The sequence below is a fragment of the Mustela nigripes genome, chromosome 3, assembly GCF_022355385.1.
Source record: "Mustela nigripes isolate SB6536 chromosome 3, MUSNIG.SB6536, whole genome shotgun sequence".
Taxonomy (NCBI): Eukaryota; Metazoa; Chordata; class Mammalia; order Carnivora; family Mustelidae; genus Mustela; species Mustela nigripes.
In genome coordinates this window covers 94,931,287-94,950,905 of record NC_081559.1, presented here as the reverse complement: position 1 = coordinate 94,950,905, position 19,619 = coordinate 94,931,287, and the positions used below count along the sequence as shown (strand labels likewise).

General features: G+C 36.8%; 1 protein-coding gene and 1 long non-coding RNA gene across 4 annotated transcripts in view; one reads left to right on the top strand and one right to left on the bottom strand.

Annotated features, from left to right (window-relative positions):
• The window catches only part of ACMSD (aminocarboxymuconate semialdehyde decarboxylase), an 85,329-nt gene that overhangs the window by 49,519 nt on the left and 16,191 nt on the right, over window positions 1–19,619 (top strand). For 2 of the 3 annotated variants that reach the window (XM_059394403.1, XM_059394402.1), the window contains one exon: window positions 513–685. In XM_059394403.1, coding sequence (XP_059250386.1) covers window positions 513–685 — 173 coding nt within the window. Of the gene's footprint in view, window positions 1–512; window positions 686–1,614; window positions 2,005–19,619 lie in introns of those variants that run through there. The other variant, XM_059394401.1, reaches the window with a different exon arrangement.
• Window positions 1–19,619, bottom strand: part of LOC132013933 (uncharacterized) — a 153,944-nt gene that overhangs the window by 129,725 nt on the left and 4,600 nt on the right. The window lies entirely within an intron of this gene.

Here is a 19,619-nt window from a genome sequence, read left to right as displayed (position 1 = left end):
TAAATCCCTCTAATCAGACTACAAGCTCTCCAGTTTGCAATAGTCCCTACCATTCTCTATTATTTACAAATAGGCTAATTTTATTCATTTATATTTCCTGCTTGGTCCCTGCGGGTAATTGAGTTTCTGACTCTTGGGCACACACACATACCACAACGACCACTACTTTTGATGGTTGCACGCATGGCAATACATTTTATGGATATGCCATCATTATGTAGATATTTCCCAGCTCATAGGCTGTCTCTGTATTTTGCTATTATAAGCACATTACATTTGAAAACTTTGACCACATATCTTTCACACATGTATTCTTTCTTTAGGATAAATTCCTCAAACATGAATTTATAGATGAGTTCATATCATTAGTTCTGTCATCTCCCAGCATTTGGGACACAATAAATCCTTGGTAAATACTGGACTACAGTAACTCCTCTTTGTATATACCATGAGGATTGAAAAATAAACTTTTCAACTGACACTTGCCCCTCACTAATGGGTTTTACTTGCAGGAGGTGCCTTCCCTTTCACAGTCGGAAGAATTTCCCATGGATTCAACATGCGCCCAGATCTGTGTGCCCAGGACAATCCAACCAACCCAAAGAAATACCTTGGTTCCTTTTACACAGACTCCTTGGTTCATGATCCTCTGGCACTCAAGCTGTTAACAGATGTCATAGGAAAGGTAAGTTGAGTCTACCATGTGCATGGCATATGGGGAGCAAAGTGAAGGATCAGCAACCAGGTACATGGCCTCTCTCCAAAAAGGGGATGTATGAAAAGGCATTAGAAGAAAGAAGAGAGACAGTGAGATTTAGGATTAGATTTGCTTGTACAAGAGATCCCTCTCCACAGCCTTCTTTAACACAGTGTGTATTACCAGAGAACCATTATATATACCCAGGGAGATCCCAGATAATCCACATGCCTTGGTAATTCCCTTATGTCAGCTCTTTTCCTTAAGGTCATCTTTGTAGTCACCCAAAATGACAAGTTGCAATACGGTAAGCAGGAAAGGAGATACCAATTTTGAAATCAAACTGACCTGTGTTAAAATCTTGGCTTTACCTCTTACTAATTGGGTAAATTATGAACCCAACTGTCTTCATCCACTAAATGAAAATTGGAACATTAAAGAAGGAGGAAATGACACTTGACAGGGAGGCAGGGGAAGATGATGAAGGGTCTGTATAACCACCTGAAAGTTTTTTCTGGAATAATACGGTACAGCCTTCATTTTGAAAACAATTCCCTCATGTAGTCCAAAAAGACCAACATGGTATTACTTTAAACTTCACGAGTCTTTCCTTTGTTGTCATCTGCTCATAGATCTCCTTGTTGGTGGCATTTCTACTTTTAAGTATTTTTTGAAAGTGCAGACTCTATAAGTTACACAATTTTTAGGGCAAAGTCCAGTTTGAATCATTAAAAAATCTGAAATATATACTATTTCAATGCCCTCATATTATTTACAAATATCTATAGAAGGTTTCCAATTTTTCTAAGGAAAAAAAACCATAAGAATTTCTTTAAAAATGTGAACATATTTAAAGATTTGCAATGTGGTGCTTAGATTGAGAGTAGACTCTAAGGCATTTAAAATTTGTCTAGCAGAAAAAGAAGTCCAGGGACTCCTGGGTGGCTCAGCAGCTGCTTTCGGCTCAGGTCATGATCCCAGCGGCCTGGTATCGAGTCCCACATCGGGCTCCTTGCTCAGCAGGGAGCCTGCTTCTCCCTCTGCCTGTGCCTGCTATTCTGTCTGTGCTCTCTCTCTCTCCCTCTCTCTCTGATAAATAAAATCTTAAAAAAAAAAAAAAGAAAGAAAGAAAGAAAGAAAAAGAAGTCCATCATTGCAAAGCTGCAAGAATTTCTCCATCTCCAAAATGGAGACTTCATCTTATTTTAAAGCTGACTGTTTTTCTGGCTTAAGAAACTCACTAGAATATAGATGTTAAACATTCTGGTTTGGTAATAAATTATATAGTTGAGCTGTTCTTCTGGGTCTTCTAGCTTTTATGTTGTTACTGCAAAAATGGGTGCTTAGCAGTGGGTTATGAATGTTGATGATTATTGGTTTGGACACTGGGGTGATGGGGAGGAAATTAAAAAAACTAGAAGAGACTGTGAGTTCTGGACTTTGAGCAATGGAGAAGGGGGTGTGGGGAAGTGGCGTGGAATTGGGGTAAGAGTCATTCTGATGACCTTCCATCAAACCTAGTACCCCTGGTATTCTTAGAAATGATAAAATCTGGAGATAATACCCCTGGCAAATATAACATCCATCTTATGAGGGATACATACCATTAGCAGTGAGGGATACTACAAACATCAAACAGAATTCAGGGAAATACATATTGCCAGGGATTCAGAGCAAAAGAGGAAGAACATGGCAAATGCTTTGTGGTAACTAGCAGATGGACTAGTTAGTGAGCTCCTGTGAGCACACCCCTTTTAGAAACCCTCAGAAACACTGAGAGGGCACTTTGCAAAGTTAGTGGTGCTCAGAATTTGCATTCAAACTATGAAGGCTTGAGCTATTATAATTTGGGCATCAAAAGCAAATGCAACCTCATTTTATGTGACCTCACTGTCTGGTGAATCCAGGACACAGAAGTAATACATATATTAATAGTTTGGATTCTCTCTAAAATATTAATGCTTCTTCGTTCTTGTTATAGCCACATTAACAAATTCTCTCAAAAACAACCCCCAAGCTAAAATGGCTGAGGAAAGTCCCAGCATGACACTCAGACAAGAGAGAATCATTAGAGGTATAAAAGGAAGGTCTCCTGGAGGGAAAAAAGGGAACTGATGTCTTATTTCATGGGTTTGTGAGTTCGAAAGGATGACTACCAGGCATTCAAATTCAACAGATGCATTGATGCTATTAGGAACAAATCAGCAGTATATACATAGAAAATTAAGCAAATGAAAGAAAAGGAAATAATTAACTCCAAGAAAAAAAACACCCATACGAGGGCAGATAATCATTGTACATTACTTGACTCAGCAGTGAACAATATTTATAGTCATAATAGGGTAAATACTAAGTACTAGTTTAAATGAAAATTCTAATTCAATTGGGAAACTGGAGGAGAGAATTTGGGGTACCAAAGAAATTCTCAAAGACCATAATGAGAAGTCAGTAAATGCTCTCTAAAGCTAATAAATCAAGAATAGGAATAAGGTAATTATATAGAACAATAAAGGTAATTATCAGAAGATGCAAGTTAAAATCGTGAAAGTGACTGAGTTGAAGATAAAAGTTAGGAACATAGGCACAGGATTGGTTTTTTTGGGTTTTTGTTTGTTTGTTTGTTTTTTAAGATTTTATGTATTTACTTGACAGAGAGAGATCACAAGTAAGCAGAGAGGCAGGCAGAGGGAGGGGGAACAGGCTCCCTGCCGAGCAGAGAGCCTGATGCAGGACTCGATTCCAGGACCCTGAGATCATGACCTGAGCCGAAGGCAGAGGCTTAACCCACTGAGCCACCCAAGCGCCCCACAAGATTGTTTTTTAATGAGAAAGACATTTTAGTGATATTTGATTATTTAACTATGTATAGGCATTACTTTGATAAATAAAAATTTATATAATACCTTAGGAGTAAATAAATTCAAAGAATATACAGAGAAAAATAAAGAGAATAATAAACATTTAGAGAAGGAAATATATATTTATACCAAAACTATTTATTGAGCCCCTACTATTTCTAAAACACTGAGTTAAATGGAGGACTTAAATTACCAAGTCTCTGACGGTATGAGTTGATATCTCATTGTAGTTTTGATTTGAATTTCCCTGATGGTCAGTGATATTAAGCATTTTTTCATGTGTCTGTTGGTCATCTGGATGTCTTCTTTGGAAAAATGTCTAATCATGTCCTTCGCCCATTTTTTAATTGGATTGTTCATTTTGGGGGTGTTGAGTTTTATAAGTTCTTTGTATGTTTTGGATAATAGCCGTTATTGGATATGTCATTTGCAAATACCTTCTCCCATTCCATAGGTTACCTTTTAGTTTTGTTGACTGTTTCCTTCGCTATGCAGAAGAAGCTTTTATTTTTTTTAGAAGCTTATATTTTGATATAGTCCCAGCAGTTTATTTTTATTTCCTTTCCCTTGCCTCAGGAGACATATCTAGAAAGAAGTTGCTATGGAGGGTGAGGGCACCTGCCTGGCTCAGTTGATAAAGCATGTGACTCTTGATCTTGGGGTCATAAGTCCAAGCCCCACATTGGGCATGGAACCAACTTTAAGAAGTTAACTTAACTTAATTTAATTTAAAAGTTTCTATAGCCAGTATCAAAGAAGTTACTACCTGTGTTCTCTAGGATTTATGTGGTTTCAGGTCTCACATTTAGGTCTTTAATCTATTTTGAGTTTATTTTTGTGTATAGTGTAAGAAAGTGGTCCAGTTTCATTCTTTTGCATCTTGCTGTCCAGTTTTTCCGACACCGTTTGTTGAGGACTGTCTTTTTCACACTGGATATTCTTTCTTACTTTTTTTTTTTTTTAAGATTTCATTCATTCATTCGACAGAGAGAGATCACAAGCAAGCAGAGAGGCAGGCAGAGAGAGATAGGAGGAAGCAGGCTCCCCGCCGAGCAGAGAGCCCGATGCGGGACTCGATCCCAGGACCTGAGATCATGACCCGAGCCGAAGGCAGCGGCCCAACCCACTGAGCCACCCAGGAGCCCTCTTTCTTACTTTTTAATCAGCCATATAGTTGTAAGTTCATTTCTGGGTTTTTCTATTCTGTTCCGTCGATCTATGTGTCTACTTTTATGCCAATACCATATTGTTCTGATCACTACACCTTTGCAGTATACCTTAAAGTCCAGAAATTGTGATGCCTCCAGCTTTGCTTCTCTTTTTCAAGGTGGCTTTGGCGATTCAGGATCTTTTGTGGTTCCATACAAATCTTAGGATTATTCATTCTGGTTCTGTGGCAAATTCTATTGGTAATTTGATAGGGGTTGCATTAAATGTGTAGATTGCTTTGGGAAGTGTAGACATTTTAATAATACTTGTTCTTCCAATCCATGAAAGTGGAAAGACATTGTTGTGTCATCTTCAGTTTCTTTCATTATTGTTCTATAGTTTTCAGAGTACCCATCTTTTACCTTTTTGGTTAGGTCTATTTTTAGGTATCTTATTGTTTGGGGTACAATTATAAAGGAGATTGATTCCTTAATTTCTCTTTCCGCTGCTTCATTATTATTGCATAGAAACCCAAAAGATTTCTATACACTGATTTTGTAACCTGTGACTTTACTGAATTTGTGTATCAGTTCTAGAAATTTTTTGGTGGAGTCTCTCAGGTTTTCTATATACAGTATCGTGTCATCTGCAAAAATTGAAAGTTTTACTTCTCCCTTGCTGATTTGGATGCCTTTTATTTCTTTGAGTTGTCCAATTGCTGTGACTAGGACTTCTAGTACTATGTTAAATAACTGTGGTGAAAGTAGACATCCCTGTCTTGTTTCTAATAATAAAGAAAAAGCTCTCAGTTTTTCCGCAATGAGGATGATGTTAGCTGTGGGTTTTTCATATATAGCCTTTATTATGCTGAAGTATGTTTCCTCTAAATCTACTTTGTTGAGGGTTTTTATCATGAATGGATGTTGTACTTCATCAAATGCTTTTTCTACAGCTATTGAAATAGATCATACAGTTCTTATCCTTCCTCTTATTGATGTGCTGTATCACACTGACTGATTTGTGAATATTGAACCACATTTGCATGCCAGGAATAAATCCGATTTGATCATGGTGAATGATATTTTTTTAATGTGCTGTTGGATTTAGTTTGCTAGTATTTTATTGAGAATTTGTGCATCTATGTTCATCAGGGATATTCACTTGTAGTTCTCTTTTTCAGTGGTGTCCTTTTCTGGTTTTGGTATCAGGATACTGTTGGCTTCATAAAATGAATTTGGAAGTTTTCCTTACTTTTCTATTTTTTGGAATAGTTTGAGAAGAATAGGTATTAGCTCTTCTTTAGATTTTGGTAGAATTTACCTGTGAAGCCATCTGGCTCTGGACTTTCATTTTTGGAGGAATTGTTTGATTATTGATTCAATACTTTTGCTGGTTATCGGTCTGTTCAAGTTTTCTATTCTTTTCTGTTTCAGTTTTGGTGGGTTTTATGTTTTTAGGAATTTATCCCTATCTTCTAGGTTGCCCAATTTGTTGGCAAATAGTTTTTCATAAAATTCTTATAATTATTTGTATTTCTGTGGTATTGATTGTTATTTCTCCTCTCATTCGTGATTTAATTTATTTCAGTCCTTTCTCTGTTCTTTTTAATAAGTCTGGTTAGGGTTTATCAATTTTATTTATTTTTTTCAAAGAACCAGCTCCTGGTTTCACTGATCTGTTTTTTAGGTTTCTATTTCATTTATTTCTGCTCTAATCTTTATTATTTCCTTCCTTCTACTGGCTTTATGCTACATTTATTTTTCCTTTTCTAGCCCTTCTAGGTGTAAGGTCAAGTAGTTTATTTGAGATTTTTCTTGCTTCTTGAGTTAGAGCTGTTATTGCTATATACTGCCCTCTTAGGACAGTTTTTGTTGCATCCTAAAGGTTTTGGACTGTTGTGTTTTCATTTTCATGTGTTTCTGTGTATTTTTTAAAGATTTTATTTACTTATTTGACAGAGAGAGACATAGCAAGAGAGGGAACACAAATAAGGGGAGTAGGCGAGGGAGAAGCAAGCTCCCCACTGAGCAGGGAGCCCAACACACAGGGCTCGGTCCCAGGACCCTGGGCTCACAACCCAAGCCAAAGGCAGACACCCAACAACTGAGCCACCCAGGCGACCCTGTATTTTTTTTTTTCCTTTTTTTTTTTTTTTTTTTTCCCTCTTTGGCCCATTCATTCTTAGTAGCATGTTATTTAACCTCCATGTATTGATGATCTTTCCAGATTTCTTCTCATGGCTGACCTCTTGCTTCATGGCATTAAAGTCAGAAAAGGTGCACAGTATGACTTCAGTCTTTTTGTATTTGTTGAGGTCTAATTTGTGACCTAGTATGTGATCTACTCTGGAGAATGTTCCATGTGCACTTGAAAAGAATGTGTGTTCCACTATTTCAGGATGGAATGCTCTAAACATATAACTTCATCTGATCTAGTGTGTCATTCAAAGCCATTGTTTACTTGGTGATTTTCTGTTTAAATGATCTGTCCAATGATATGAACGGAATGTTAAAATCCCCTATTGTCATCGTTATTATCAGTTAGTTCCTTTATGTTTGTTATTAATAGTTTTTATTACTTGGGTGGTCCCATGTTAGGTGCATAAATATGTACAACTTAGATTTCTTTGTGGATTGTCCCCTATATTATCTTATAGCATCCTTGTCTCCTGTTACAGTCTTTATTTTGAAGTCCAGTTTCTCTGACATAGTATTACTATTTTGGCTTTCTTTTGACATCCATTTGCATGATAAATGTTTCTCCATCCCCTCACTTTAGATCTGCAGATGCTTAAGGACCAAAATGAGTCTTAGCTTATAGATGGGTCTGGTTTCTTTATTCATTCTGACACCATATGTGTTTTGATTGGAGCATTTAGTCCATTTACATTCAGAGTAATTTTGATAGATACGTATTTATTGCCATTTTATTATGTGTTTTGTGGTGGTTGTTAAATATTTTCTCTGATCCTTTTTTGTCTTTCTTCCATGGCTTGCTGATTTTCTTCAGGGATGTATTTGGATTTCTGTTTTTTCTTTCCTTACTTATTAGTGGTTTCCATATATGGTTACCATTAGTGTGTATATTACCTCTTCAGCAAATAGGAGTCAACATTAAGTTAATGGTTGCTTAAATTTGAACCCATTCTCTTCTCCTCTCTACACCTGATTTTAGGTATATGTTATTATATTTTATATACTTTTCATGTGTGTGAGTTCTTTGATTTTTACATAAATATTCATTTTTACTGCTTTCATGTTTCCTACCTTTATACTGTTACTGTTGGTATCTCCTTTCTACTCAAAATGTCCCCTTTAATATTTCTTGAAGGGTTGGTTTTTGGTCAAGAAATCTTTTGGTTTCTGTGGGCACCTGGGTGGCTCAGTTGGTTAAGCAACTGCCTTTGGCTCAGGTCATGATCCTGCAGTCCCAGGATTGAGTCCCACATTGGGCTTCCAGCTCTGTGGGGTGTCTGCTTCTCCCTCTGAACTTCTCCCCTCTCATGCTCTCTCTCACTCTCTCTCGCTCTCTCTCAAATAAATAAATAAAATCTTTAAAAAAAAAAGAAATCTTTTGATTTTTGTTTCTATGGGAAACTATTTTATCTCTCCTATTCTGAATGATAGGCTTGCTGGATAGAGTATCCTTGGCTGTGAATTTTTCCCATTCAGTACCTTGAACATATCATGCCATTCCCTTCTGTCTTACAAACTTTCTCTTGAGAAATCTTCAACTAGCCTTAAGGGTGTTTCCATGTAAGTTAATGACTCCTTTTGTCTTGCTGCTTTTAAGAGTTTTGTCTTTATCATTATATTTTGCAAATTTAATTACAATATGTCTTGGTATTGGCCTCCTTTTGTTGATTTTGATGGGAGTTTTCTGAGCTTCCTGGATCTAGATGTCCCTTTCCTTTCCCAGGATAGGGAACTTTTCAGCTACTATTTCTTCAAATAATTTTTCTGTACCATTTTCTCTTCTTGTGGGACTCCTATAAAATAAATGTTACTACATTTGAATAAGTCACTAAGTTTCCTAAATCTATTCTCATTTTGCATAGTTCTTCTTTCTCTCTTTTGTTCAGCTTCATTGCTTTCCATTACTTTGTCTTCTAGGTCATTAATTTGTTGCGCTGCTTCTTTCAGCTGGCTGTTCATTGCATCCAGCATGTTTCTAATCTCATTTATTGCACTCTTGATCTCTAATTCTTTTTTAACTCTCTTATCTCTGTGGCAAGGGTCTCACTAATGTCTTCTATTCTTTTCTCAAGCCTAATGAGTATCCTTAAGATTGTTGCTTTAAATTCTAAATCAGGATTGTTAATATATATATGCATATATATGTATATACATATATCTAGATATATATGTATATATATATATATAAACCTGATTTAGAATACATTTAGAATATCTATATGTATATAGATATATAGATATCTATATATCTAAGTGATTTTATATAGATATATAGATCTCTGGCTGTGGCCTTATCTTGTTCTTTCATTTGGGATAAATTTCTCTGCCTTTGCATTTTGTCTAAGTCTCTACCTTCTTCCCTGTATTAGAAAACCCAGTTATATCTCCTGCTCCTGAAAGTAATGGCTTTATAAAAAAGAGGCCATGCAGTGCCCAGGGCCTGGCACTTCAGGGAGTGTCTCTGGTGTGTGCTGTGTATACTGTACTGTTGTGTCCTGACTGCTCTATCCTTCAGGCCAGTCTTCTACAAAGGTTCTCCTTGCCAGGTGTGAGCAATGTTTGGTCCCTGATCTGAATGTGGCAAGTTTTAGCTAGGTGTTCTCTGGTCTGCCTATGAAAAGAAACTTGTCAGTACCTCCACTAGAACTGAGGCCCTGCAGGGGTGCCTGGGTGGCTCAGTTCACTGAGCATCCAACTCTTGATTTTGGCTCAGGTCTTGGGATCAAGCCCCATGTCAGTCTCCCCATCAGTGAGGAGTCTGCTTCAAGCCCCATGTCAGTCTCCCCATCAGTGAGGAGTCTGCTTCTCTCCTTTTCCCTCTCCCTTTGGCCCTCCCCCTGCTTATACTCTCATTCTCTCTAAAATAAATCTAAAAAAAAGAAAGAAAGAAAGGAAGGAAGAAAGGAAAGAAGGAAGGAAGGAAGGAAGGAAGGAAGGAAGGAAGGAAGGAAGGAAGGAAGGAAGGAGGCCCTGCAAAACTCTCTGGCCATAAGATGTGGTATAAACTGGGGTTTGTGCTCCCTTCTGGAGGAGGGGCCTTGATGCTGGTACTAAGGCAAGCATAAATGAGGAGGGAAGTTCTTCCAGAGTGTGTGGGGCAGGGGTTTGGTATAAGCAAGTTAGGCATCCAGTGTCTGTGCTGTGCTACTTCTCACAGGTGGCTCTGTGTTTATCCTCAGGGGTAGGGAAGGAAAATGGCATAGGCCAGGTCCTTTATTCCCAGAGAGGTAACACTGCCTTTCAGGGATACACTCTAAGAAGACCAAATAACCTCCCCCACTGTGTGCCCCCAGAACTCTTCAGATCACTATTTCCATGATGTCTTCCCCTGGTTTCCTGGAGCACAGTATTCCACAGTCCTCCACAGTCCTCCACAGTACTCCACAGGTTCCATCCCAGCTGAGTCCGCTGACCTTTAAAACTACAGGCTTAAAGCCACACTGGTTGCTAGAACTCACAAAATTCAGTCCCTTTCATTTTCCAAGGTAATGGCTTCAGGGAAACATTCTTCTACTAGTGCATTCCCCTGTGTGCTTCTTTCTCTCACCCTTCCCCATGGCCATGGCTCCCTCCCTTCCACAGAGCCATGAACCATTTCACCCCTAAATCACATCTCTGCACTTCCCACCTTCTTTGATGTGGTCTCTTCTCTCCCTTTAATTGTGGAGGTTTTCTGTCAGCCTTTAGATCCATTTCTGGGGTATTTAGAATTATGTGATAGTTATCTAGTTGTGTTCATGGGATAAAGCAAAACTAGGCTCCTCCTACTCCACCACCATCTTCTCCTCTCCTGCTCAGGTGACTTTTAATATTAAGTCACTTATCCCTCTCATCCCCAGGTTCCATAACTATAAATGGAAATGACACCATGCAGAATTGATATGAGGAGTTGGTATAATACTATGCCAAAGGACTATACAAATGTCAGCAATTTATATCACCTATTCTAGTGCTTTACAAATAGTAGGTATTGAGTTAATATTTGTTTAATTGAGTTTGTATAATGGTTTCATGGATATAAAGCTAATCTTACTGTGCATTGGTTGAATGAAGCCAGGCTCCTTCTCCAGGAAATTATGTCTCAGAGAACAAACTGAATCTTTGCTAAGTTAGAATTTTTATAGTAAGCTACATTATAATAGAGTTATGTTGTATTTACTGCATATGCTGCTGATGAAATAGGCTAATGAGAAGATAGCTAAATGTTCCTTTTCTAGAAGACAAATGAATTCTCCTCTATTATTTGAATTTAATAGTAAGCCACATCTTTCAGTATTCACAACATTTCCTGAAAATGTGAAAAAGTTAATACATACAGCAGGTGAGCAGTTTATTTATTTTCCCTGGCAGGAATATTAATCACTATTATTATCATCTCAGTAAGTCTTTGACCTCATAGGGAATGTGTGTTGCCAGCACTGGGGAGGAAAACGTATGTCAGGGCAGAGTGCTGGGGCTGAGAAATCAATCAGGATTATCTACTGTCTCATAAAGAAAGTCACTGTCTTGGTAGACAGTATAATTCCAGAATCCCAGAAGAAGCAGCCATGGTAACTAAAAAGCCCACCATTATAATTATTCCTTTGGGTTTGGAGTCTTTAGAAAAGTCCTACTAAAATGTGGCTGTTGTCAAATGTTATATTAGCACATATATCCTTAAAATCCTTAGCACATATATTCTTAAAAAATCATGATTATGGTGGCTCCCATGGGAATAGAATCCTAGATCGCAGGCAAGAAGACGACAAGAAGGAGAGAGTTCTAGCTTTTGGAAAACCAGAATCAGGTATGTTATTTCGGAACCTGAGATGTCACAAGAGCTTAGGATTCCCTGAGAGCTTGAAAATAGGGCAACAGTCATCCAAGTCCATATCCTTTGCCTCCTTAACCAGGATTCTCTATGTAATCCCTTTAAAATACAATCAATTTGCAGTTATGAGACAAAAGGTGATAAAAATAGCAATACAAAAAGTATTTTTAACTCAAGAAATATTTATTAAGCTTCTATCAAGTGAAGACTGGTATTAAGCAATGGAGAATGTAATCTTCATCATACAGGACCATATTTTGAGGAACTTCATCTTCTTCCTTCTTCCTGAGGAATTCCACCTCTTCCCTGCTACTATCTCTTCTCCCTCTGAACAAGAATTCTCATTAACAAGAACTTCACTTCCATTTTTTTATGCCTACTTCATTATCTCTTACAGAATTCCTAACAAGTTAGAAATGGACAGAAATTTACCAGAAAGTATCAATAAAACGTATACAGATAGATAAAGGGTATGAAAAATTAACATAACAGAAATTATCACAAGTGGATAATTAACCTCCTGTAGAGAGGAGCTGTGAACAATAGCTATTAAATAATAATTGAATACTGCCAAATGATGAGTTTGGAGTTTGGCAAAAGTCATCCACAATCAAGTTAGCAAGGAGAGCAGGGAAGTATCTTAACTAGGAAGGATAAAATGCAGAGGAGTGGTCTTCATTTCTGCTTTAAAATCCTTTACTCTCTCCATATTAAAATGGAACAGATACATTCCCCCCTTAAAATGTATTTATATCCAAGAAGGCCATAATACTGAAAATGGAAGAATTCCTGACTAGGAAGCAAAATACATTTCTAAATTTCAATTTCATGTTAACGTAGTTAACAAATGTAATATAGCAAGGGACTTTTTAAAATTATGTTGTGTTTTAGAATTGTAAACAGCTTTAGCAAGAGAAGCAAAAATAAGAACAAATGAAGCTCCAGTGAATACAAAGCAGGCATTCAGAACGAGATCAGCTGTTGGCACAGATGTGAGTAGATATAACTTTGGGCCTTTAGGGCTTCTATAAGCAGGTGTATTTCCTTGGACTTTTACAGTAATGAATACAAGAATCTAGAAATAGAGTTGTTAGTCCATCATGGCCTTCCTCTAACTTTATTATATATTTTCCTATATCATTTCATGTAAACGTATTCATAAAAACCTAGGAAAATCCTTTTTTTCCTGGTATAAATCAAAATGTCATTTATTCTTACAGGAGCTAAAATTTAACATATTTAAAATATATATAGACAGTAGCTCTTTCTCCCCACGGGTCCTGTCCCAGTACTTTAATAAACCACCATTTTGCATCAAAAAATAAAATAAAATATATTTAATATTTCAGGGCTAGTAACAATCAGACTTCCCTCTTTCATATAATCAAACATTCATTCTTTCAAAACACAAAGCCACTCTCAGATTTATTATAATCATATGTCAGAGTTTTATTTCATACTTGTTTTTTTAAAAAAGAGGCTTTCTGAAAAGTCCCACTCAAAGAATCTATCTTGGCAGAGATATTTTATAGGAGAAAACATGGTTAAACAGTTACTATTGACTGGATTAAAAAAAAGAAGACAACTATCCAGTTAAGGACAATTAGCCTCTTTGTATTATTAATTAAAAGTCTTAGACTAGTTTGAAAACTAATAGTCAATGGAGGGGGTGTCCTAGAAACTCTTAAGATCATTAAAGTCTATGAGAAAATTGACCAAATATTTTATCAAGAATGCTATACTATGGGGGTGCCTGAGTGGCTCAGTCATTAAGCATCTGCGTTTGGCTCAGGTCATGGTCCCAGGGTCCTGGGATCAAGCCTCGCATCAAGCTCCCTGCTCAGCAGAAAGCCTGCTTCTCCCTCTCCCACTCCTCCTGCTTGTGTTCCCTCTCTCACTGTGTCTCTCTCTGTCAAGTAAATAAATAAAATCTTAAAAAAAAAAAAAAAAAAAGAATGCTACACTACCTTCGGTGATTAATGTTAACTAAATTTATCTTGGTGATCGTTTCATAATATATGCAAGTATCAAACCATTATGTCATACACCTGAAACTAACATAATGCTATATATCAATTATAGGTCAATTAAAAAAAAAAGAAAGAAAGAAAGAAAGAAAGAATGCTCATTATTTCCCAGGATGAGCAGATAGTCATACCAGATTACAAAGTTCTACCTCGGTCCAGATTCAGGACAACTTATTTTTCTCACACTTACTGGAGGCATTTTATTCCATGCTAAGAAAATTTGAGCTTTACCTTCTGGACAACAGAAAATTATTAATGGATTTTTAGGAGAAATGTGGCATGATCAAATTTTTATTTAAAATAGCCTTCTCTGGGTTATGGACATAGGGGAAGGTATGTGCTATGGTGAGTGCTGTTAAGTATGTAAACCTGGCGATTCACAGACCTGTATCCATGGTGCTAATAATACATTACATGTTAATAAAAAATTAAAAATTAAAAAAAATAAAATAAAACAGCCTTCTCAGTGTTAGATATTGATTAAAATAAATGAGAATGAAATCAGTTAGAAAACTATAGTAGCAGTTAATTTAATTCAATAAACATCCACTCTGTTCCAAGCCTTTTGCTCAGGGCTGGAGACAGTTTTTGCCCCACTTCTTAGCTGAAATGGAGACACTAACCTGGCTCCACCACATACTAGCTGTGCAGCTCTAAGCAAGTTATCATCTTTTGTTTCCTTGTCTGTTGAATGGGGATAATGATAGGATCCATGTCATAGAAAGGCTGTGAGAATGAGTTAATGAATGCAAATGGCTTAGAACAGCACCTCACACATAGTAAGTAATTAATATATGTTAGATATTATTATTATTATTATTAAGGGATTATTTCACAGCAATTTAAGAAGTACTGTGAATCAAAGTACCTGCAGGATGCTTTAGGTGAACAGAAGTCATACTTGGCTGAGTGAAGGGAGGGTAAGAGCCTGAGTTGAGGGAGGAACTGGGGAAGTAGAGAGGAACTGATGGGTGCAAGAAATGACAGAGGTAGAATCCAAAGCGCTCAGTGACCCATGAAATGCAGAGGTGACAGAGGAGGAGTCCAACGTGATTCCCAGGTTTCCAGCTTGGGCAACTGGGTGAAAAGTAATGCCATCAACCTAAAGGAAAAGCAGGTTTGGGTTCATGCTCTATCAAGTAATCATGCATGAGTCATTAGAATTTGTGAAATTACCCAATTAATGCCCAAGATACAATTCACAGTTAACAGTGGCAAAAAAATCTTATCAGAGTTGTTACTTAATATCCGCAACTGGAAAAAGTCATTATTATGGAAGGCACATTAAAATCCTAAACTCAGTTACAGTATAAATCTAATTGCTCAATTTTAACTATTTTCCAAATGTCCCTATACTGTTGGCCCAATAGCAGACTTATTAACTCAGATGAATATAATGTAGGTTAATTGAGGCCAAGAGCATGGGTTAGTTCAGTGGTTCTCAACTCTGCTTATGCATTAGAATCATCTGGGGAGATTTTTTAAAAAATGCTAATGTTACTAGTTATTTTTAGGTCTCACCCCCAGATACGATGATTTAATTGATTTGGGGTAGATTCTAAGGTGAACACTTTTTTTAAAGTTCCCTAGGTGATATTAATGTACAAGTAGTGTGGAAAAACAATGGGTTAGCATCAATAAGAATCTATAATTTATGGTCACAAGGAACCTTAGAAACACTCTAGTTTTGGAACTTTGCTTTTAACCTATGGAAACATATGGTCAACAAGGTCTTATAATATTGTGTAAACAAGTAAAACAGAGAAAAGCAGAGTTGTTCTAATTAGGCAGTAGAAGTCAGGAGGGAAGCTTTGTCTGGCAGGCCTCCCCCTCACTCCTGCCCCATCTCTCTTATATAAACTCCATTGATGCTGCTCCCTGTCCTCCAGTCCCCAAGAATTCTCCATGTAATAGTTTAAAACATTACTTCTGACTAAAAAAAAAGAAAATGTCATTCTCACATTCATGAAGTATTTTTAAGCTCTAACAACATGACTGGTGCTAATATATGGGAACACTTTATATTTTAGAGGGGAAAACAGACAAATGACAAGTGTATATAGAAGAAAATATGAAGTAATTCATCTATATCTTGGAAGTAGGGAAACCTTTCCGAATGATGACTCAAAAATCTAGTAACTACATGGAAAAAGATTAATAAACTTCGTTATTGTAAAAATATTTTGCAAGGCAATAAAATACTACAAACAAAGTTCTCATCACAAGAAAACAAAATTTTGTAACTAGAATTTGTATTTAGAATTTTGCAACTATAAATGAGAGATGTTAACTATACCTGTGGTGATTATCATTTCACAATATATACAACAGTGAATCATTATGTTGCACACCTGAAACAGAGTTGACCCTTGAACAACACAGGTTTAACTGTACAGGTCCACTTTACGTGCATTTTTTGCGGTATTGTAGCATAGTACTATAAATGTATTTTCTTCATGATTCTCTTAATAACATTTTTTCTAGCTAATTTTATTGTAAGAATATAGTATCTAATACATGTAACACACAAAATATGTGTTATTTCACTGTTTATGTTACTGGTAAGGCTTCCCATCAACAGTAGGCTATTCATAGTTAAGTTCTGGGGGAGTTAGAAGCTATATTCAGATTCTTTTTTTTTTAATAAACGTATTACCAGGGGCGCCGGGTGGCTCAGTGGGTTAAGCCGTTGCCTTCGGCTCAGGTCATGATCTCAGAGTCCTGGGATCAAGTCCCGCATCGGGCTCTCTGCTCAGCAGGGAGCCTGCTTCCCTCTCTCTCTCTCTGCCTGCCTCTCCGTCTACTTGTGATTTCTCTCCGTCAAATAAATAAATAAAATCTTTAAAAAAATAGAAATAAACATATTACTAGTTTAGCTATTAATTATGCTTGAATAAAGCTGGGAAGGGGAGAGGAAAAAAATACCATATATACCTTGATTCTCTTTACTGGTCAGGAATTCTCCAAAAAGTTTTACATTTACCATCTCATTTAATTTTCAAAATATTTATTTTCACAAAGGATATAAATACTAGAATATGATAATTTTATGGATGGGGGAAGCACAGAAAGTATAAACAATTTTACCAAGGACATATAGTTAGTAAGGGTTGGAGCCAGAATTCAAACCCTAGCAGTATGACTCCAGTTTTGGAATGCTTAACCACTAACTTATGCTTTAGTTTTTCTTAATGTATTTTTTTACTTTTTTTTATTATTATGTTCAGTTAGCCACTGTATAGTACATAATTAGTCCTTGATTTAATGTTCAATGATTTGTTAGTTAAGTATAACACAACACATGCCCTCCTCAATACCCATCATCCTGTTACCCCCTCCCCACATCCACTTCCCCTCTGAAACCTCCAGATTGTTTCTTGGGGCCCAGAGTCTCTCATGGTTTATCTCCCTCTCTCATTTCCCCCTCTTTGGGTTCCCCTCTCTTCCCCTATGGTCCTCTGTGCTATTGCTTATGTTCCACATATGAGTGAAAGCACATACTCAGATTTTCAACTGTCCTGTCCCCAATTCCAGTTATTCAAGGGTCAACTGTTTAACGTTGTATGTCAATTATACCTCATTTTTTTTAATGTATGGCTTTAAATATATCTATTAGAAAAAGAAGGTATAAAATCAATGATTTATGATTCCACTTTAAGAAATAGAAGAGGTGGAACCCCTGGGTGGGTCAGTCAGTTAGGCATCTGCCTTTGGTTCAGGTCATGATCTCAAGGTCTTGGGATAGAATCCCGCACTGGGCTCCTTGCCCTTCGGGGAGGCTGCTTCTCTCTCTGCCTGCTGCTCCTCTGGCTTGTGCTCTCTCTCTCTTTCTTTCTCTCTTTCTCTCTCTCTCTCTGACAAATAAATAAATAAAATCTTAAAAGAAAAAGAAACTAGAAAAAATTAAACTCAAAGTAAGCAGAGGGGGCGCCTGGGTGGTTCAGTTGGTTAGGCAACTACCTTTGGCTCTGGTCATGATCCCAGGGTCCTGGGATCAAGTGCCACACTGGGCTCCCTGTCCATGGGGAGCCTACTTCTGCTTCTCCCTCTCCCTCTGCCTGCTGCTCCCCCCTGCTTGTGCTTGTGCTCTCTCTCTCTCTCAGGAAAATAAATAAAAATAAAATCTTAAAAAATAAAAAAGTAAGCGGTTAGGAAGAAATGATAAAGAGCCAAAATAAAAAATCAGAACCAGCATAAACAATAAAGAAAGTTTATAAATCAAAATTTGGGTGTTTGAGGATGCCTGGCTGACTTTGTTGGTAAAGAATGCAACTCTTGATCTTGGTATCAGAAGTTCAAGCCCCACATTGGATATAGAGCTTACTTAACAAAAATAATAAAAACCTGCTTGTTGTTGTTTTTTAAAGATTAAAAGATTTTATTTCTTTGAGAGTAAGCGGGAAAGAGAGGGATAGAGTACAAGCAAAAGGAGGAGCAGAGGGAAAGGAAGAAGTAGACTCCCCACTGAGCAGGGAGCCCAACATGACCCTGGGATCATGACATGAGCTGAAGGCAGATGCTTAACAGACTGAGCCAGCCAGTCACCCCCAAAATTGGGATTCTTTTTAAGAGATCAGTAAAGTAAACTCCTATAAAGATCGGTCAAGTCAAAAAAAAAAAAAAGAGAGAGAGAGAGAGAAAAAGAAAGCACAGATTACTAACATCAGGACTAAAAGTGGGATAAAACCACAGATCATACAGATATTAAAAGGATATCAAAAGAATATTATGAAAAAATAAAATAAAATATTATGAGCAATCTTCTGCCACTAAATTTTACAAATTAAATGGACAAATTTTTTGAATTACATAATTTACCGAAACTTTAATATGTATTAAGGGAAACAATCTGTTTTCAAAAATCTTTCTACAAAGGAAACACTAAGCCCAAGTAGTTTTACTTGTAAAGTCTATCAAACATTTAAGGAAAAAATAATGCTTATCCCATATAAACACTTCCAGAAAAACAAAGAAGGAAACAATTCCCAACTCAATTCCCATAAAGGGGCTAGAATGAACCTAATACCAAACCCTAACAAAGACTACACAAGAAAATAAAATTACAAATCACTATCCCTCCAGAAAAAGATGCATAATCCTTAACAAATATTAGTAAATCAGGAGCGCCTGGGTGGCTCAGTTGGTTAAGTGTCCAACTCTTGACTTCAGCTCAGGTCATGATCTCGGGGTCATGAGATCAAGCCCTGTGCCTCAGGCTCCGTGCTGGGCATGGAGCCTGCTTAAGATTCTCTCCTCCCTTCTTCTTCCACCCTTTTCCCCTCTCTAAAACATATGTTTATGTATACACACATACATATATATGTAAATCAAATTCAGCAATAATTTAAAATAATACATCATGAACAAGCAGGGTTTATTTTAAGAATGCAAGATTGCCTTAACTTCTTAAAATCAATGTAATTTACCATATTCATGGAATAAACACTATGATTATTTCATAGATGAAGAAAAGATATTTGACAAAATTAATTAGTCATTCCTGATTTTTAAAAAAACTCTCACAAACTAAGGAATAGGAATGAATGCCCTCAATCTGATTAAGAGCATTATCAAAAAACTTAGAGTCATCACCCTATCTAGTGGTGAAATAAACACTTACTCCCTAAGATAGGGAAAGAGACAAAGATGTTCACTCTCACCCCTTCTAATCAACATTGTACTAGAGATTCTAGCCAGCATAGAAAGATGAAAAAAGAAATAAAAGGCATACAAATTAGTTGAAGCAATAAATTGTCTTTGTTAGCAAATGGACATTATTGTCTATGCAGAAATTTTTAAAACCCTACAAAGTAACTGCTAAAACTAGTAACTGAATTTAGCAAGATTGCGGACATGAGGGCAATTTTTTTTTTTTTTTTTTTT